Source organism: Moschus berezovskii, chromosome 5 (genome assembly GCF_049115385.1).
Source record: "Moschus berezovskii isolate FMDL1 chromosome 5, NW_MosBer_1.0, whole genome shotgun sequence".
In the NCBI taxonomy this organism is placed as follows: domain Eukaryota; kingdom Metazoa; phylum Chordata; class Mammalia; order Artiodactyla; family Moschidae; genus Moschus; species Moschus berezovskii.
Genome location: NC_142464.1, coordinates 80,834,452 through 80,850,788, shown reverse-complemented (window position 1 = coordinate 80,850,788; position 16,337 = coordinate 80,834,452). Strand labels below are relative to the sequence as shown.

General features: G+C 36.7%; 1 protein-coding gene across 2 annotated transcripts in view; it reads right to left on the bottom strand.

Annotated features, from left to right (window-relative positions):
- Positions 1–16,337, bottom strand: part of CEP135 (centrosomal protein 135) — a 75,779-nt gene that overhangs the window by 18,960 nt on the left and 40,482 nt on the right. For both annotated transcript variants that reach the window (XM_055434803.2, XM_088836345.1), the window contains 5 exons: positions 15,804–15,881; positions 8,187–8,338; positions 4,768–4,883; positions 4,545–4,699; positions 4,018–4,073 (listed from right to left, as the gene is read on the bottom strand). In XM_055434803.2, the coding sequence (XP_055290778.2) occupies positions 4,018–4,073; positions 4,545–4,699; positions 4,768–4,883; positions 8,187–8,338; positions 15,804–15,881 (557 nt within the window). The remainder of the gene's footprint in view (positions 1–4,017; positions 4,074–4,544; positions 4,700–4,767; positions 4,884–8,186; positions 8,339–15,803; positions 15,882–16,337) is intronic.

The following is a 16,337-nucleotide window of genomic DNA, read 5'->3' as shown; positions in this document are numbered from 1 at the left end:
ACTACGAACAAAGCTAGTGGAGGTGATGAATTCCAGTTGAGCTATTTCAAATCTTGAAAGATGATGCTGTGAAAGTGCTGCACTCAATATGCCAGCAAATTTCGAAAACGCAGCGATGGCCACAGGATTGGAAAAGGTCAGTCTTCATTCCAATCCCAAAGAAAGGCAATGCCAAAGAATGCTCAAACTACCGCACAGTTGCACTCATCTCACACGCTAGTAAAGTCATGCTCAAAATTCTCCAAGCCAGGCTTCAGCAATATGTGAACCATGAACTTCCAGATGTTCAAGCTGGTTTTAGAAAAGGCTGAGGAACCAGAGATCAAATTGCCAACATCTGCTGGATCATGGAAAAAGCAAGAGAGTTCCAGAAAAACATCTATTTCTGCTTCATTGACTATGCCAAGGCCTTTGACTGTGTGGATCACAATAAACTGTGGAACATTCTGAAAGAGATGGGAATCCCAGACCACCTGACCTGCCTCTTGAGAAACCTGGATGCAGGTCAGGAAGCAACAGTCAGAATGGTACATGGAACAACAGACTGGTTCCAAATAGGAAAAGGAGTACGTCAAGGCTGTATATTGTCACCTTGCTTATTTAACTTATATGCAGAGTACATCATGAGGAACGCTGGGCTGGAAGAAGCACAAGCTGGAATCAAGATTGCTGGGAGAAATACCAATAACCTCAGATATGCAGATGATACCACCCTTATGGCAGAAAGTGAAAAGGAACTCAAAAGCCTCTTGATGAAAGTGAAAGAGGAGAGTGAAAAGGTTGGCTTGAAGCTCAACATTCAGAAAACAAAGATCATGGCATCTGGTCCCATCACTTCATGGGAAATAGATGGAAAAACAGTGGAAACAGTGTCAGACTTTATTTTTTTGGGCTCCAAAATCACTGCAGATGCTGATTGCAGCCATGAAATTAAAAGACGCTTACTCCTTGGAAGGAAAGTTATGACCAACCTTGAGAGTATATTAAAAAGCAGAGACATTACTTTGCTAACAAAGGTCCGTCTAGTCAAGGCTATGATTTTTCCCGTGGTCATGTATGGATGTGAGAGTTGGACTGTGAAGAAAGCTGATTGCCAAAGAACTGATGCTTTTGAACTGTGGTGTTGGATAAGACTCTTGAGAGTCCCTTGGACCGCAAGGAGATCCAACCAGTCCATTCTAAAGGAGATCAATCCTGGGTGTTCATTGGAAGGACTGATGCTAAAGCTGAAACTGCAATACTTTGGCCACCTCATGCAACGAGTTGACTCACTGGGAAAGACTCTGATGCTGGGAAAGGTTGGGGGCGGGAGGAGAAGGGGACGACAGAGAATGAGATGGCTGGATGGCATCACTGACTCTGTAGACATGAGTTTGAGTGAACTCCGGGAGTTGGTGATGGACCGGGAGGCCTGGCGTGCTGTGATTCATGGGGTTGCGGAGAGTCAGACACGACTGAGCAACTGAACTGAACTGAACTGAAAAAGTCTACAAATAATAAAAGTGGAGAGTGTGTGGAGAAAAGGGAATTCTTTAAACTGTTTTAGGGAATATAAACTGGTGCAACCACTATTGAAAATGCTATGGAGGTTCCTCAAAAAAACTAAAGAGTTATCATATGATCCAGCAATCTTACTCCTGGGCGTATACCCAGACAAAACTATAATTTGAAAAGATACATGCATCTCTATGTTCAAAGCAGTACAACAGCCAAGACATGGAAGCAACCTAACTGTCCACATACAGATGAACAGATAAAAAACATGTGATATATATATATATATATATATACACACACACAATAGAATATTACTCAGCAACTTAAAAAATGAAATAATGCCATTTGCAGCGACATGGATGGACCTGGAGATTATGATACTAAATGAAATAAGTCAGAAAGAGACAGATACCATATGATATCACCTCCATGTGGAATCTAAAGTATGACACAAATGAACATATTTATGAAACAGAAACAGACTCACAGACATGGAGAACAGACTTGTAGTTGCTAAGTGGGAGGAGGCAGGGAAGGGAAGGACTGGGAGTTTGGGATTAACAGTTGCAAATCAATGTAAGGAGAATGGATAAACAAGATCCTACTGTGTAACACAGGGAACTATATTCAATATCCTATAGTAAACCATAATGGAAAACAATATGATAAAGAATATATATATATATATATAACTGAATCACTTTCCTGTACAGCAGAAATTAACGCAACACTGTAAATCAACTCAATAAAACAGAAAAAGAAATGACAACTACTGCATTAAGACATTAATTAGGTGAAGAAGACATTTTAGATCTCCACCAATCACTATGTGAAAATAAAGTCTTAAAATACATTTATTATTATAAAATTAAAGTAAAAACAGAAGATTTTCAAGTGTTAGTAGAACATAAATGATTCAATTGGTAAATATTTATTTAATGTTTTAAGTCCTTCCTATTATATAATATGTCACCGTTGCTGTGGCTGCTGAGTCATGTCTGACTCTTTGTGACCCTAAGGACTACAGCCTGCCAGGCTCCTCTGTGCATGGGATTCTCCAGGCAAGAATACTGGAGCGGGATGCCATTTCCTTCTCCAGGGCATCTTCCCGACCCATGGATTGAACCTGTGTCTCCTGCATTGCAGGCATAATCTTTACCGCTGAGCCACCAGGGAGGCCCATATAATATGTAAAGGCATATAAAAGAAATACAATTAGTGTCTTTTTTCTTGAAGTAGACAGACTAGATACAAAATGCAAAATGTTGTAACAGTATTTAAAAAGGTTTAGAGGTGGAATAATTTCAGTACTAGCTGCTGAGGTGATCTAAGTTTTGATGATTAGGGCCTGCACAGGATAACTGCAGTAGAAATAAGGAGTAAGTAGGTATGTATTGTCACCTTGCTTATTTAACTTATATGCAGAGTACATCATGAGGAACGCTGGGCTGGAAGAAGCACAAGCTGGAATCAAGATTGCTGGGAGAAATATCAATAACCTCAGATATGCAGATGACACTACCCTTATGGCAGAAAGTGAAGAGGAACTCAAAAGCCTCTTGATGAAAGTGAAAGAGGAGAGTGAAAAGGTTGGTTTGAAGCTCAACATTCAGAAAACAAAGATCATGGCATCTGGTCCCATCACTTCATGGGAAATAGATGGAAAAACAGTGGAAACAGTGTCAGACTTTATTTTTTTGGGCTCCAAAATCACTGCAGATGCTGATTGCAGCCATGAAATTAAAAGACGCTTGCTCCTTGGAAGGAAAGTTATGACCAACCTTGATAGTATATTAAAAAGCAGAGACATTACTTTGCCAACCAAGGTCCGTCTAGTCAAGGCTATGGTTTTTCCCGTGGTCATGTATGGATGTGAGAGTTGGACTGTGAAGAAGGCTGATCGCCGAAGAATCGATGCTTTTGAACTGTGGTGTTGGAGAAGACTCTTGAGAGTCCCTTATACTGCAAGGAGATCCAACCAGTCCATTCTAAAGGAGATCAATCCTGGATGTTCACTGGAGGGACTGATGCTAAAGCTGAAACTGCAATACTTTGGCCACCTCATGCAACGAGTTGACTCACTGGAAAAGACTCTGATGCTGGGAAAGGTTGGGGGCGGGAGGAGAAGGGGACGACGGAGAATGAGATGGCTGGATGGCATCACCGACTCTGTGGACATGAGTTTGAGTGTACTCCGGGAGTTGATGATGGACAGGGAGGCCTGGCGTGCTGTGATTCATGGGGTCGCGGAGAGTCGGACACGACTGAGCGACTGAACTGAACTGAACTGAACTGAAAGGAATAATTAATAAGACATAATTGTTTAGATGTCGATGACAGAGGAAGTTAGAGGATAACAATTTCCATGTAAGAGATTGAGAAAATGATAACTGCCACTGGCAAAAATAGGAAAAGTAAAAAAAGAAATTTTCCTATTGCCAGACTTCTTTCCAAATAGATAATGCTGCAATTCACTGAAAATTTCTTAAAAAGATGGACGCCATTCCTTCAATTACTTACTTCAGAGAAGATTCATACTCTGAGACTGTTATCTTCATCTGAGTAATAGTTTTTTCCTACAGAAATTATAAAAATATATCAGATTCTAAACCATTCATGTAGAAGTATCTCCAGTTGAATTCTAAAATTTATCACATTTATATAGTTTAAATTCAATCATATAACATGTTATAAAAGAAGGCTCTAAGTAAAGATATTTCCATGTATCAATTAGATTTCACATACTGGCATATTTCTACCCACTCTAAGAATCTGAATTGTTACTTGAATTTGCTGTAATCATATGATAAAATTGTATTCTAGAAATAGAACTTTTAAAAATTCAAGTTATTGGGACAAAATGAAATTTAAACATATTAGAAAAGATGGCTCTGGGTCTTAGGAACCCATGCATGGTTCTTATGAAATAATAACTGTATATCTTGTAAAGAAATTATCCTTCAATTAAAAAAAACTGCATACATGAAACAGAATAAAATAAGACTTCCTGTTCAGATGGTAGATAATATTACTTAATAGTCACATACTTTACTAGCTAGGTTTTCATGCAAGTTTGCAATCTTTTCTGTCTTCTCATCCACAGTCTCCTGAAGGATGTCTTTTTCTTTATCAATAACACCAATGGCCTTTTTCATTACATGAGCCTCTTCATTCTGTGAAGTCATCCTGAGGTGTAGTTTACCTATAAATGAAATGTTTCTTAGACAAAGTAAATTAGGATCAGCAAAAACAAAATTTAAGAACACTCACCTATTTTTTCCTCCAGTATTTTAACTTGTGCCTGGGCTGATTCAAGTTCACTTCTTTTCATGTTAAGTCGGTGCTGGTAATCCTCAAGCGATCGCTGTAGTTGCTCATTTACTAGCCTGAAGAGTCAGCAGACAAAAACAAAAGGGAATCTTTATCTCTGGTGGAGATAACTTTTAAAAAATGAAAGATCTTAAAAAATAGTTTGTTTATTTTAAAAGTTTCTTTAATTTCTTATTTTAAAGCTCTTTCAGTATAATGAATGGCATTATATTATATATATTAGTCTTTTCTTCAAAATATTCCATCTTCCTAAAAAATAATATAGTGTAAAAATAAAATTAATTATATGTAATTTTTCTAGAGGCTTCCTTGTAGTTTTAAAGCTTTTCTCAGTTTTCTATCATCAACTGTCTTTCTCTTAAAACCTATTACCAATAGTCAAGGCAAAGTCCTGTTTTTATAGAATGGCCTCATACTTCAAGATTCTGACCATCCTGACCAATGAGCTTTTAATTCGGCTTCCAGTTCTGAATATTCCGAATACCAGACCATCTTACCTGTCTTCTGAGAAATCTGTAGGCAGGTCAAGAAGCAACAGTTAGAACCGGACATGGAACAAGAGGCTAATTCAAAATTGGGAAAGGAGTACGTCAAGGCTGTATATTGCCACCCTACTTATTTAACTTAAAGGAAGAGTATATCATTCGAAATGCTGGGCTAGATGACTCACAGGCTAGAATCAAGATTGCCAGGAGAAATATCAACAACCTCAGATATGCAGATGATACCATCCTAAAGCAGAAAGTAAAGAGGAACTAAAGAGACTCTTCATAAAGGTGAAAGAGGAGAGTGAAAAAGTTGGCTTAAAACTCGACATTCAAAAAAGAAGATCATGGCATTCAGTCCAATAACTTCATGGCAAATAGATGAGGAAACAATGGAAACAGTGATAGACTTTTTTTTTTTTTTTTAGACTTTATTTTCTTGGGCTCCAAAATCACTGCAGATGGTGACTGCAGCCATGAAATTAAAAAACACTTGATCCTTGGAAGAAAAACTATGACAAACCTAGACAGTGCATTAAAAAGCAGACATCACTTTGCTGACACAGGCCTGTAGAGTCAAAGCTATGGTTTTTCCAGTAGTCATGTACAGATGTGAGAGTTGGACTATAAAGAGGGCTGAGCGCCCAGGAATCGATGCTTTTGAACTGTGGTGTTGGAGAAGACTCTTGAGAGTCCTTTGGACAGCAAGGAGATGCAACCAGTCAATTCTAAAGGAAAACAACCCTGAATATTCATTGGAATGACTGATGTCGAAACTGAAGCTCTAATACTTTGGCCACCTGATACAAAGAGCTGACTCACTGGAAAAGACCCTGAAGTTGGGAAAGATTGGGGGCAGGAGGAGAAGGGGGCGACAGAGAATGAGATGGTTGAATGGCATCACCAAATCAATGCACATGCGTTTGAGTAAACTCTGGGAGATAGTGAAGGACAGGGAAGCCTGGCGTGATGCAGTCCCTGGGGCTGCAAAGAGTTGGACACAACTTAGCAACAATAACTTCTGAATACAGACATGAACCAGAATGAGAGGCCATTCCATTTAGGCTGCTTTCCACCTTTGGATGTACATAGTACCTTGCAAGGAAACAAGAGGGGGAGAAAGAAATTTCCACCTTAGTTCTTCCTAAATAGTATTCCTTAATTAAACAAACACAGCAAGCTCTTGGTCTTATTAAATTGTTTGTTCTGATTTTTGTAACAAGTGTTTCCTAAATCTGGTCACTGTTCTCCAAGCTCACTGCTATTGTCTGACTCCTAGTACATTGTCTCCACTGTTCTCCATCAGTCTCTTAAGACTGAATCCACCTTCCCTATTTTTGCCATAGTTCACTTCCTAACAGGAATGTTACTCATGTCACTCCCTTGGTTAAAAATTTCTGTTTATTCTCCATGCTTATACGGTAAAATCCATTCACTCTTAGTTATCATACTATGTTCTTTATAACCTGAGTCCAACCTGTAGATACAGTCTACCTGGGCCATACTGAACTCCTAACCATTATTTAGACACATCACCTTTTAGATTCTATAATAAATATTCTGATTTTAGATTTCTTGAAAGAAGAATGAGAATAACAATGACACAGGTAGCAAAAATTTTAGCAATTCTACACTGTGGAGTACAAATACTGGGTTGACCAAAACGGTTAGGGTTTTTCGTAAGATATCACGGAAAAACCCCAAGGAACTTTTTGGCCAACCCAATAATATGAAGTACAGGCATATCTTGGAGATATTGTAGATTTGGCTCCAGACCACCCCAGTAAAGAGAATATGGCAATAAAGTGAGTCATGTGGATTTTTGGTTTCTCAGGGCATATAAAAGTTATGTTTAAGACTTATAAACATAGAAAACAAAACTACAGCTACCAAAGGAAAAGGGGGACGGGTAAATTAGAAGTTTGGGATTAGCAGATAAAAACTAGTATATTTAAAATAGATAAACAACAAGGCCCTACAAACTAGCATGTAAAAATTAGATAAACAACAAGGTCCTATAGCACAGAGAACTACATTTAATAGCTTATAATAAACCATAACAGAAAGGAATATGAAATATATATGTGTGTATATATAAATATATATATACTAAATCACTTTACTGTACACTGAATCACTTTGCTGTATACCAGAAACTAACACAGCATTGTAAATCAACTAAACTTCAATAGAAAATAAAATTAAAATTCAAAGCCACTAAAAAATGAGTCAATAAAAATGAAAGCTGTGTTTACATTATACTGTAGTCTGTTAAGTGTGCAATAGCATTACATCTAAAAAAACAATGTACACACTGTAATTTAAAAAAATCTTTATTTCTAAAAAATACTAACCATGGTCTGGGCCTTCAGTGAATTGCTGTAATAGTCAAAGCTCACTGAAGACAGATTATCATAACAAATATAATACTAATGAGTGTGAAATACTGAAAGAATTACCAAAATGTGACAGAGAAACACAGTGACCAAATGCTGTTGGAAATATGTCACCAATAAACTGGCTTGACACAGGACTGCCAAAAACCTTCAATTTGTAAAAAACACAAGATCGGTAAAGAGCAATAATCTGAAGCTAGGGAGATGTTTGAAGGAGACAGGTACAAAAATTTGCCTGCAACCCTATCAATCTATAAGTCTTTAAAAGTACAGGTACTCAAAACCTACCCAGAATCACACAGTAAATAAAAACCTCCTGAGATCATATACTTTACAAAGGCTCCACTGGTGATTCTGTCGTAAGGGCAGCTTTGAGAACTACTGCTTTTCAAAGACTTAGCCCAAAACACCACTATTATGAACCATAAATAGTCACAAGCTCATTCTCAGAAGTGAAATAAAACTTCAGTAAACTTACCTAAGGGAGTTCATCTCTGTTTTCTGATGAGATGAGTCACCAGCCACATGGCTAAGTTTTTGAGCTTGGAATTTTGCTTTTTTCTCTAAAGACTCCATTGTTTCTTTCATTATAAATATTTTAGACTTTAATTCACATTTTTCGTTTTCAAGCTATAATTTTAAAAATTAATAGGGATATGTCTCAGTTTCTTTTCCTTAAGCACTTTTTAATAATATTTCTGAATGAAAACTAAGGAAATAACTTAAAAATAGATTAAAAGTCATGTGCACATTTTAGGTTCTAGATGTAAGAGCAGGTAAACACATTTATCTCTCCTCTTCAATATTACTGAAATCAAAGAAAAAAGGAAAGGCAAGAAAGAAAAGAATAGGTTCATAACAGCAATGAAACAGGAAGGGAAAATACCAGCAGAAAAAAATTTCTAAAAAAAGTAGATAGGACTAAATGGAAGAAAAATCAGGACAGAAAATACTATAACTCAAACACAAAATGGACAAGACTTAGAAAGTGAACATATTCCTCAAGAGCACAAAACACAACCTGACTTTACACACCATGTTTCTGAAGGGGAACACAGTACTGGAAATGGATTAAAATTTCTTAAAATAATTGTTAATTCCATGAAATTTCAGTAAGAATCCTAAGAAAAAAAACCGGGGGGGAAAGAAAGCAGCTAGATTTGCTTTATCAGATAGCAAAATAAATTTAAAAGCTACTGTGATTAAAACAGTATGAATTTCACATGTGGACAAGCAAACATACCCCTGATGTAAATTAAGAAAAGGCAGCATTTTAAGAAAGTGGGAAAAGAATAAACTCTTTAAAAACTAGCTGGGACAGCCACTCATTGGAGACAAAAAATAAGCTAGATCTCTATTTCATTTTATATACAAAAATAAATTCTAGATGTAATAATGATCCATCTATAAAACTCAAAACCAAGAAATATTAGTGATAAATTTAAGTCTTCCAGTTAAGATGGCAGACTGACCACACACATTTTTATCTCCTCTTCCTCTAGAAACAGTGCTAAAATGACAGTAAACAAGGTTAAATATTATACTCTTAAGGACAAAGAGAACAAGAAAGAAAACAAAGGCGAACCGGTGACTTCAATAACTCATAGGAATATTCACTGTGGCATTGTTTACAATAGCCAAGACATGGAAGCAACCTACATTTCCACTGATAGAGAAATAAAGAAGATGCGGTACACATATACAATGGAATATTACTCAGCCATTAAAAAGAATTAACTAATGCCATTTGCAACAACATGGATGGACCTAGAGAGTGTCATACTAAGTAAGTCAGACAGAGAAGGTGAAATATCCTATTACATTCCTTCTATGTGGAATCTAAAAAGAAATGATACAAATGAATTTACTTACAAAACAGAAAGAGACTCGCAGACTCAGAAAACAAACTTATGATTGCCAGGGTGAAGGAAGAGTTAGGGAGTTTGGGAAGGTCATGTACATACTGCTATATTCAAAATGGATAACCAACAAGGACCTACTGTATAGACATGGAACTCTCCTCAATGTTACGCGCCAGCCTGGATGGGAGGGGGATTTGGGAGAGAATGGATACATGTATATATTTTTATCTGAGTCCTTTCCCTGTTCACCTGAAACTACTACAACATTGTTAATTAGGTATACCCGAATACAAAATAAAAAGTTTAAAGTCTGAAGAAAAAAAAAAAAACTTGTGAAAGACAAAGAGTAGATAGTACAGTGGTTCAGAGTGGGAAAAAAATACAATCTAAGGCAATTTCTGAACTTAGGAACTAATGATGTTGACACGAAATAATTCTCTGTTGTTGGGCCGCTGTCCTGTGTATTGTAGGTTGTTTAGCAGTTATCTCTGCCCTCTGCTTACTAGATTCAAGAAGCACTTTCCCCCCTTATTTGTGACAGACAAAATTCTCCAGATATTGCCAAATATCTCTCAGGAGGCAGAACTGACCACAGTTGATAATCACTGACCTACAATGACCACGGTCAGGAATACCAATGAGAGGTCGGCTGACTTACACTGAAGCTGAACACATGAAGCCATGAAGTGGTGAGGGAGGTCACAAGGAAAACTGAACAAGGAGACTGGCTGCAAGTCTATAACTGGGAGGTTCACTATATGAGAATTCCAGTTACTTAGTACGACACTCTCTAGGTCCATCCATGTTGTTGCAATGGCATTAGTTCATTCTTTTTAATGGCCGAGTAATATTCCACTGTATATATGCACCACATCTTCTTCATTCCGCTATCAGTTATCTCTTTCTAGAAAGTTCTCTTGGAAATCAAAAATACATTAAAAAGTCAATAGAAGGGCTAAAAGATAAAATTGAGTCAATCTCCCAGAAAGAAAAAAGTCAAAGAGAAAATAAAGAAGAAGGGATAAGAACATCAGATCTTTTTAGGAAGTCTAAAACCAACTAATAATAGTTTCAGAGAGAGAAAATAGAACAGTATAGTAAATTACCAAAGAAATGAAAACAGGAGATAAAGAGAGAAAACCCTTAAACTTTTCAGAAATAAAGACATGTCATGTACAAAGGACTCGGTAACAGAACAGCATCAGACATCTCAAAGAAAGCTGAAAGACAAATGAAGGACAGTATTCAAAATTTTTAGTGAAAATAATTTTCCAATTGAGACTGCCATATGCCAAAGCCAAATCATAAATATGAAAGTTGAATAAAGACATTTTCAAACAGACTTGCAACAAAATTTCCTCCCATGTATTCTTTTTCAGGAAACTGCTGGAAAAGTTACTATGCCAGAAGAAGGAACAAACCAAGAAAGAAGAAAACATCAGGTTCAACATAGGCAGGGCAGACAGGGAAAGTCTTATGAGGACAGCTATGGAGAGACATAGTCCATAATGAGGCAAGAAGATAGAAAGCTCCAGAAGGAAGGTCTTTGTGGGGAAAGGACCAAAATGGATAGGTTTGAAAACAAAAAATATTAAAAGGCATGTGGCAGAAATAAAGTCCTTGATAAAAATTAGCAAAGAAACAGAAAAGTAACAAACCAAAAAAAGGAAACTAAACAAAAACAATGAATAACTCTAGGGAAGTGGTCTACAAGAAAAAAGGCAAGAGTAATATTGTCCCACTTGGCTGAGTCATAAACCATGAGAAGTCTTAGCAATATAAACAGTAACTATTAAAGAGAGTAAAACATCTAATTAAACTATGTTAACACAATGGGGGAAGAAAAGGGGAGTGCTAAGCGATCCACTACCATCCTGGAGACTCACTAAATCCATAAACAGCACAAGCAGTTATTTAGAAACAGGGAGGTAAACATCAGGAAAAGAAGTTAAACAGATGTGGATGGTAATCTGTGGGATAGGGAAGTGAGAAGCAAAAAAAAAAATTGCACTAAAAATTCCAGAATTCTTATATTACAAACAAAAGTACATGCATGGTATAAAGATTAAAAACATGAATCACCTGGCTTTAAAAACACTACCTGAACCTTTGAAACTACTGTGAGCAGTCTCCAATCACATCCCTTAATCCCTGCTCACAGTAAAAACTATCTTGAGTCTTGTGTTTCTCATTTCTTGCTTGTCCTAGCACACCACATCTGTATGAAGCACCAAAACAACATACAGTTTATGTGAGCACGTTTTGGAACTCCACACAAAAAGAATCATACTGCATGTTTTCTTATTTTTCTTTTGAAAAATAATCTATTTTGGGCTGTATTGGGTCTTTGTTGCTGTGTGGGCTTTCCTCTAGTTGTGGAGAGTAGGGGCTACTCTCTAGTTGAGGTGCTTGGGCTCCTCCTGCTGCAGAGCATGGGCTCTAGGGCACAATAGGGTTTAGTAGCTGCAGCACATGGGCTCAGGAGTTGTGGTTCCTGGGCTCTAGAGCACAGGCTCACATACTTGCGGCACACAGGTTTAGCTGCTCCACAGCATGTGTGATCTTCCCAGATCAGAAATCAAACCCGTATCTCCTGCAATGGCAGGTGGATTCTTCACCACTGAGCCACCAAGGAAGCCCCTGCATGCTCTTCAACAAATTTGTAAGATTCACGTGTGCTGATGTTTGTGCCTACTGTTTTTCACTTATGCTGCTCTGTAACACTCCACTGTATCACTGACCACTCTTTATCTATTTTCCTCACAACTGACATCTAGCTTGTTTTCTAATTTCTGTCAGTGAGCAAACATTTTAGGTTTTGTGAGCCTTATGGTCCATTGCCACTACTCTACTCTAACACAAAAACAGCTGTAGGCACTGTATTAACAAATGAGCAAGGCTGTGTTCCAATAAAAACTTTATTGCAAAAACAGACTGGAGGCCAGATTTAGTCTGGGGGCCATGGTTTATTGACTTTGATTCAGGGTTCAATGGATTTGCTGACTAACAGAGTAATCTACTGGCCAACCTAGAATAATGCCAAATTATTTTTCAAACAGGTACCAGTTGGCACTCCCAGAAGCTTCACATACTCACTAATAAAACTAGCTATAACTTGTTAATTTATGATGACCTGAAAGATGTGAAATGATTTTGTTTTGGTTTTAATTGGTATTTCCTCTATTTTTGAGGTAGAACATCTTTTTATCTTTATTAACCATTTATAATTTCTTCTACCATGAAGTGTCAATTCACAACTTCTGTTGCGTTTTTTTAGATTAAATGTACAGCAAGTTGTTCTCTCAATTAGTGGCTGTCTTTTCAATTTATAGCTATTTGATAAAGATATTCCTGTCAATGTGGTCCTATTTATCTATGTTTTCTTTAAAGGAATAAACTTGTTTGTGTCTTGTTTAGGAGCAAACACTCTGGAATCAGATACCTGCTAGCTGAATGATCTTGGGCAAGCTTCCCCTCTGCCTCACTTTCCTTATCTGTGAAATAAGGATAATATTAGCACTTACTGCTTATAGTTGTTGTGAGAATTAAAATTATATGTATATGAATATATATAAAATGTTGAGAAAATTACTTGACACACAGTAAATGCTATATAAATGACTGCTATTATTATTTTGCTAAGGTAAAAAAGATTTTCTCTTGTATTTTCCTTTAAAATTTGGAGTTATTTTTTGAACACAAGGATGCAAGTAACCCTGAGCTGATTTTGGGGTCTGGAATATATTTTAGGTAGGATCCAATTCCTTTTTTACATACATATATATGTATGTAATTGTCCCAGAAACAACTGAACTGACGTGAAAGTGGCTCAGGTGTGTGCAACTCTTTGTAAGTCCACGGAATCTTCCAGGCCAGAATACTGGACTGGGTAGCCTTTCCCTTCTCCAAGGGATCTTCTGAACCTAGGGATTGAACCCAGGTCTCCCACATTGCAGGTGGATTCTTTACCAACTGAGCCACCAACGAAGCCCACCCCAGAAACAGTGTTACTGAATAATTCTCTCTTATCCTGTTGATCCGAGTCCTCTTTATATCAAATTTCCATAATTTGTGGGTTTGCTTTCTACTGGTTTTATCACTCTTAATCCCTGAGCACTACCACCCTATCTTAAATACTAACTCTAACGCCTTCATATCTAGTAGGACAAGTTCCACAGTGTATTCTTCTTTAAAATTTGTGATTCCTGACTCTCTGCTTCCATGTAAATTTTTAAATCTATTGTCAATTTTCACACACACGTACACACATCATGTTCTTGGGATTTCAGATGAAACTACATCAACTCTACAGATGAATTTGGGGAGGATTTAAATTTTTTTTTTTTACAAACATGGTATCTGTTCACGTTTTTAATAAACTGTCACCTTTTTAATAAACCTGACACATCACTCCATTTATTTAGATCTTCCTTAATGTCTTAATAAGGTCATAAAATGTTTTCTATTAAGATCCTTCAAAATTATACAGGCATCTTGTATTATTTCTTGCTATAAAAATGGTATGGATTTTCTTTTCATCTATTTTGCATGGGATGTGTCATACTACTGTAATTCACTATGCATTCTGAATCGGAAGATTTCTGTGTTTCCTATAATACCTAAAAAAGTATCAGTTATTATGTCATGAAATACAGCCTCTCCCATATTCTATTATAATCTCCTAGAATTCTGACTAAATAAATGTCGGACACTTTCACTTTATTCTCTAAGGCTTTAAACTTATTTTATATTTTCTATCTCCTACTCTCTTTTCAATGACTTCTAGTATTTCAGATATATTTTCCAGTTTATTAAGTCATGCTTTCAGATTCTGGGCAGGTTAGAGTGATACGGACCCTTAATAACTAAAAATTTAGGCAAAATACATGGAACAATGGTTTTCAAAACATTGGGCATCAGGCAATGATGTATAGTGACCCCTAAGAGACATTAAATAAATGAGACGAGCCCTATCACTGTTTCAGCTTATTGCTGGAAGAATTTCTAACCTGTGGCACAGGAAAAGGAACCTAGCTGGACTTGGTAGTTCCCCTAAATTCAGACTACACGACTGACAGTCAAGGGAGGCCAGAGCAGTTAGAATTTGTACGGCAGATACTAGAGGAGTAAGAGCACAGGGTCAGAGCTCCAGAGATCTACAAAAGTGTGCCCTTGAATCTTCAGCTGAGCAGAACCTCAGCCCACAAAAAGCTACCCACGGCCAGGGAAAGAACCATCAAAGAATTAGAGGGAACAGTACTGAGGGCTCATGCCAAGTCAGGAATAGTTTCTTTCCCATCAGTCATTTGAAAACGTCATAATTCACAGGGCAACAGGTAGCGAGTGTACCCAAAAAAGAGTTGGTCTCAGCAGTAAAACAAAATTAGTCCCAAACTAAATGCTCCTCTAGTCCCACCTAATTAAGCTTAAAAGTAAAACCAGAAAGGATCAAGCTACTACCATCTGACCTAACCACATCACAGAACAAACTTTAAGAGTGCTTCTAGGAATATAAGCTCTCCAGCAACCAAAAAAATAAAATAGACAATGTCTGACATCCAATCTAAAATTACCGGGAATGCAAAGAAGCAGGTAAATACAACCTAAGTGGAAGAGGAAAAAAAATCAACTGGCTCAAGGTTGACTGAAACATATGCTACAGTTAGTAGATAAATAAAAACAGTGAAGACATGGAAAAGGGAACTAGGCAAAAGAAAACGCAGTGAGAAAAAAAAAAGACTATCAAAACACTTACCAATTTATTAAAAAACCCTTTCTCTAGTGAGAGCAATAAGGAATGAAAAGGAATTTCATTTTTACTCTAAGCCTATATTACATGATTTTTTGTTTAAAAAAACAAAAGAGCAAACAACTATCATAGCTAACACTTAATGAATGCTTATGATAGGGCAGTGAATATTCTAGATTCTTGATGTGTATTAATTCATTTAATTTTCACAAAAACTCTAACAAGTTTGAGTACCATTTCTATCTTACAAACAAATTAACGAATAAAAAGTTTAAGAAATTTGCCTATAGAAAACGGATGACAGAGATGTATCGATATGAACCCATGTAGTCAATCTTCAGAGTACACACTCCTAGCCAGTCACCGATACACAGCTTCTCTAAAATATTATTTTGTAATTTTAAAAACATACAGTATATTAAAATAGAATTGAAATAGTCATTCATACAACAAAATATACCCCAAATCCAGTTTGATAAATTACCTGATGATTAACACATGTCAGATGCTCAATAGTTTTCTCTAATTCTGATTTTCCAAAAATACTCATTTCCTGGAGATGCTGTAAGAGAATTTTATAGAAGATGTTCACTCGTATCAGATAATAAAACAAAATTTCAAAAATAGGCAATGCAATTCTATAGTACTATTTTGTCTTTTTATAACATAGAAATGCTTTAGAAAGAAAATCACTAGAAATTTTACAAAAATGATGCTTTCCGTTGAAAACAAAAACAAGAGTTCTTCATCTTTTACACTCTACCTCCATGTGTGACTGTGACAGAAGACACAGACTGATGTGGGTTCATTTCATTCCCTTTAATGATAAAGGGAAAAACCCAGCAGATTAAGTAAGCCCAGAAGTATGCCCTCATGAGAGGAGATGTTTAAGAGGAACAGAGTATAAAGGAACAACAGATGGGATCAGGAAGACACAGAAAACAGAATACTATAAGGCCATGCAAGAGCTCAAAGTTTTAAGAGTGAGCTGGTCAATACTATAAACACAAGTGTTGTT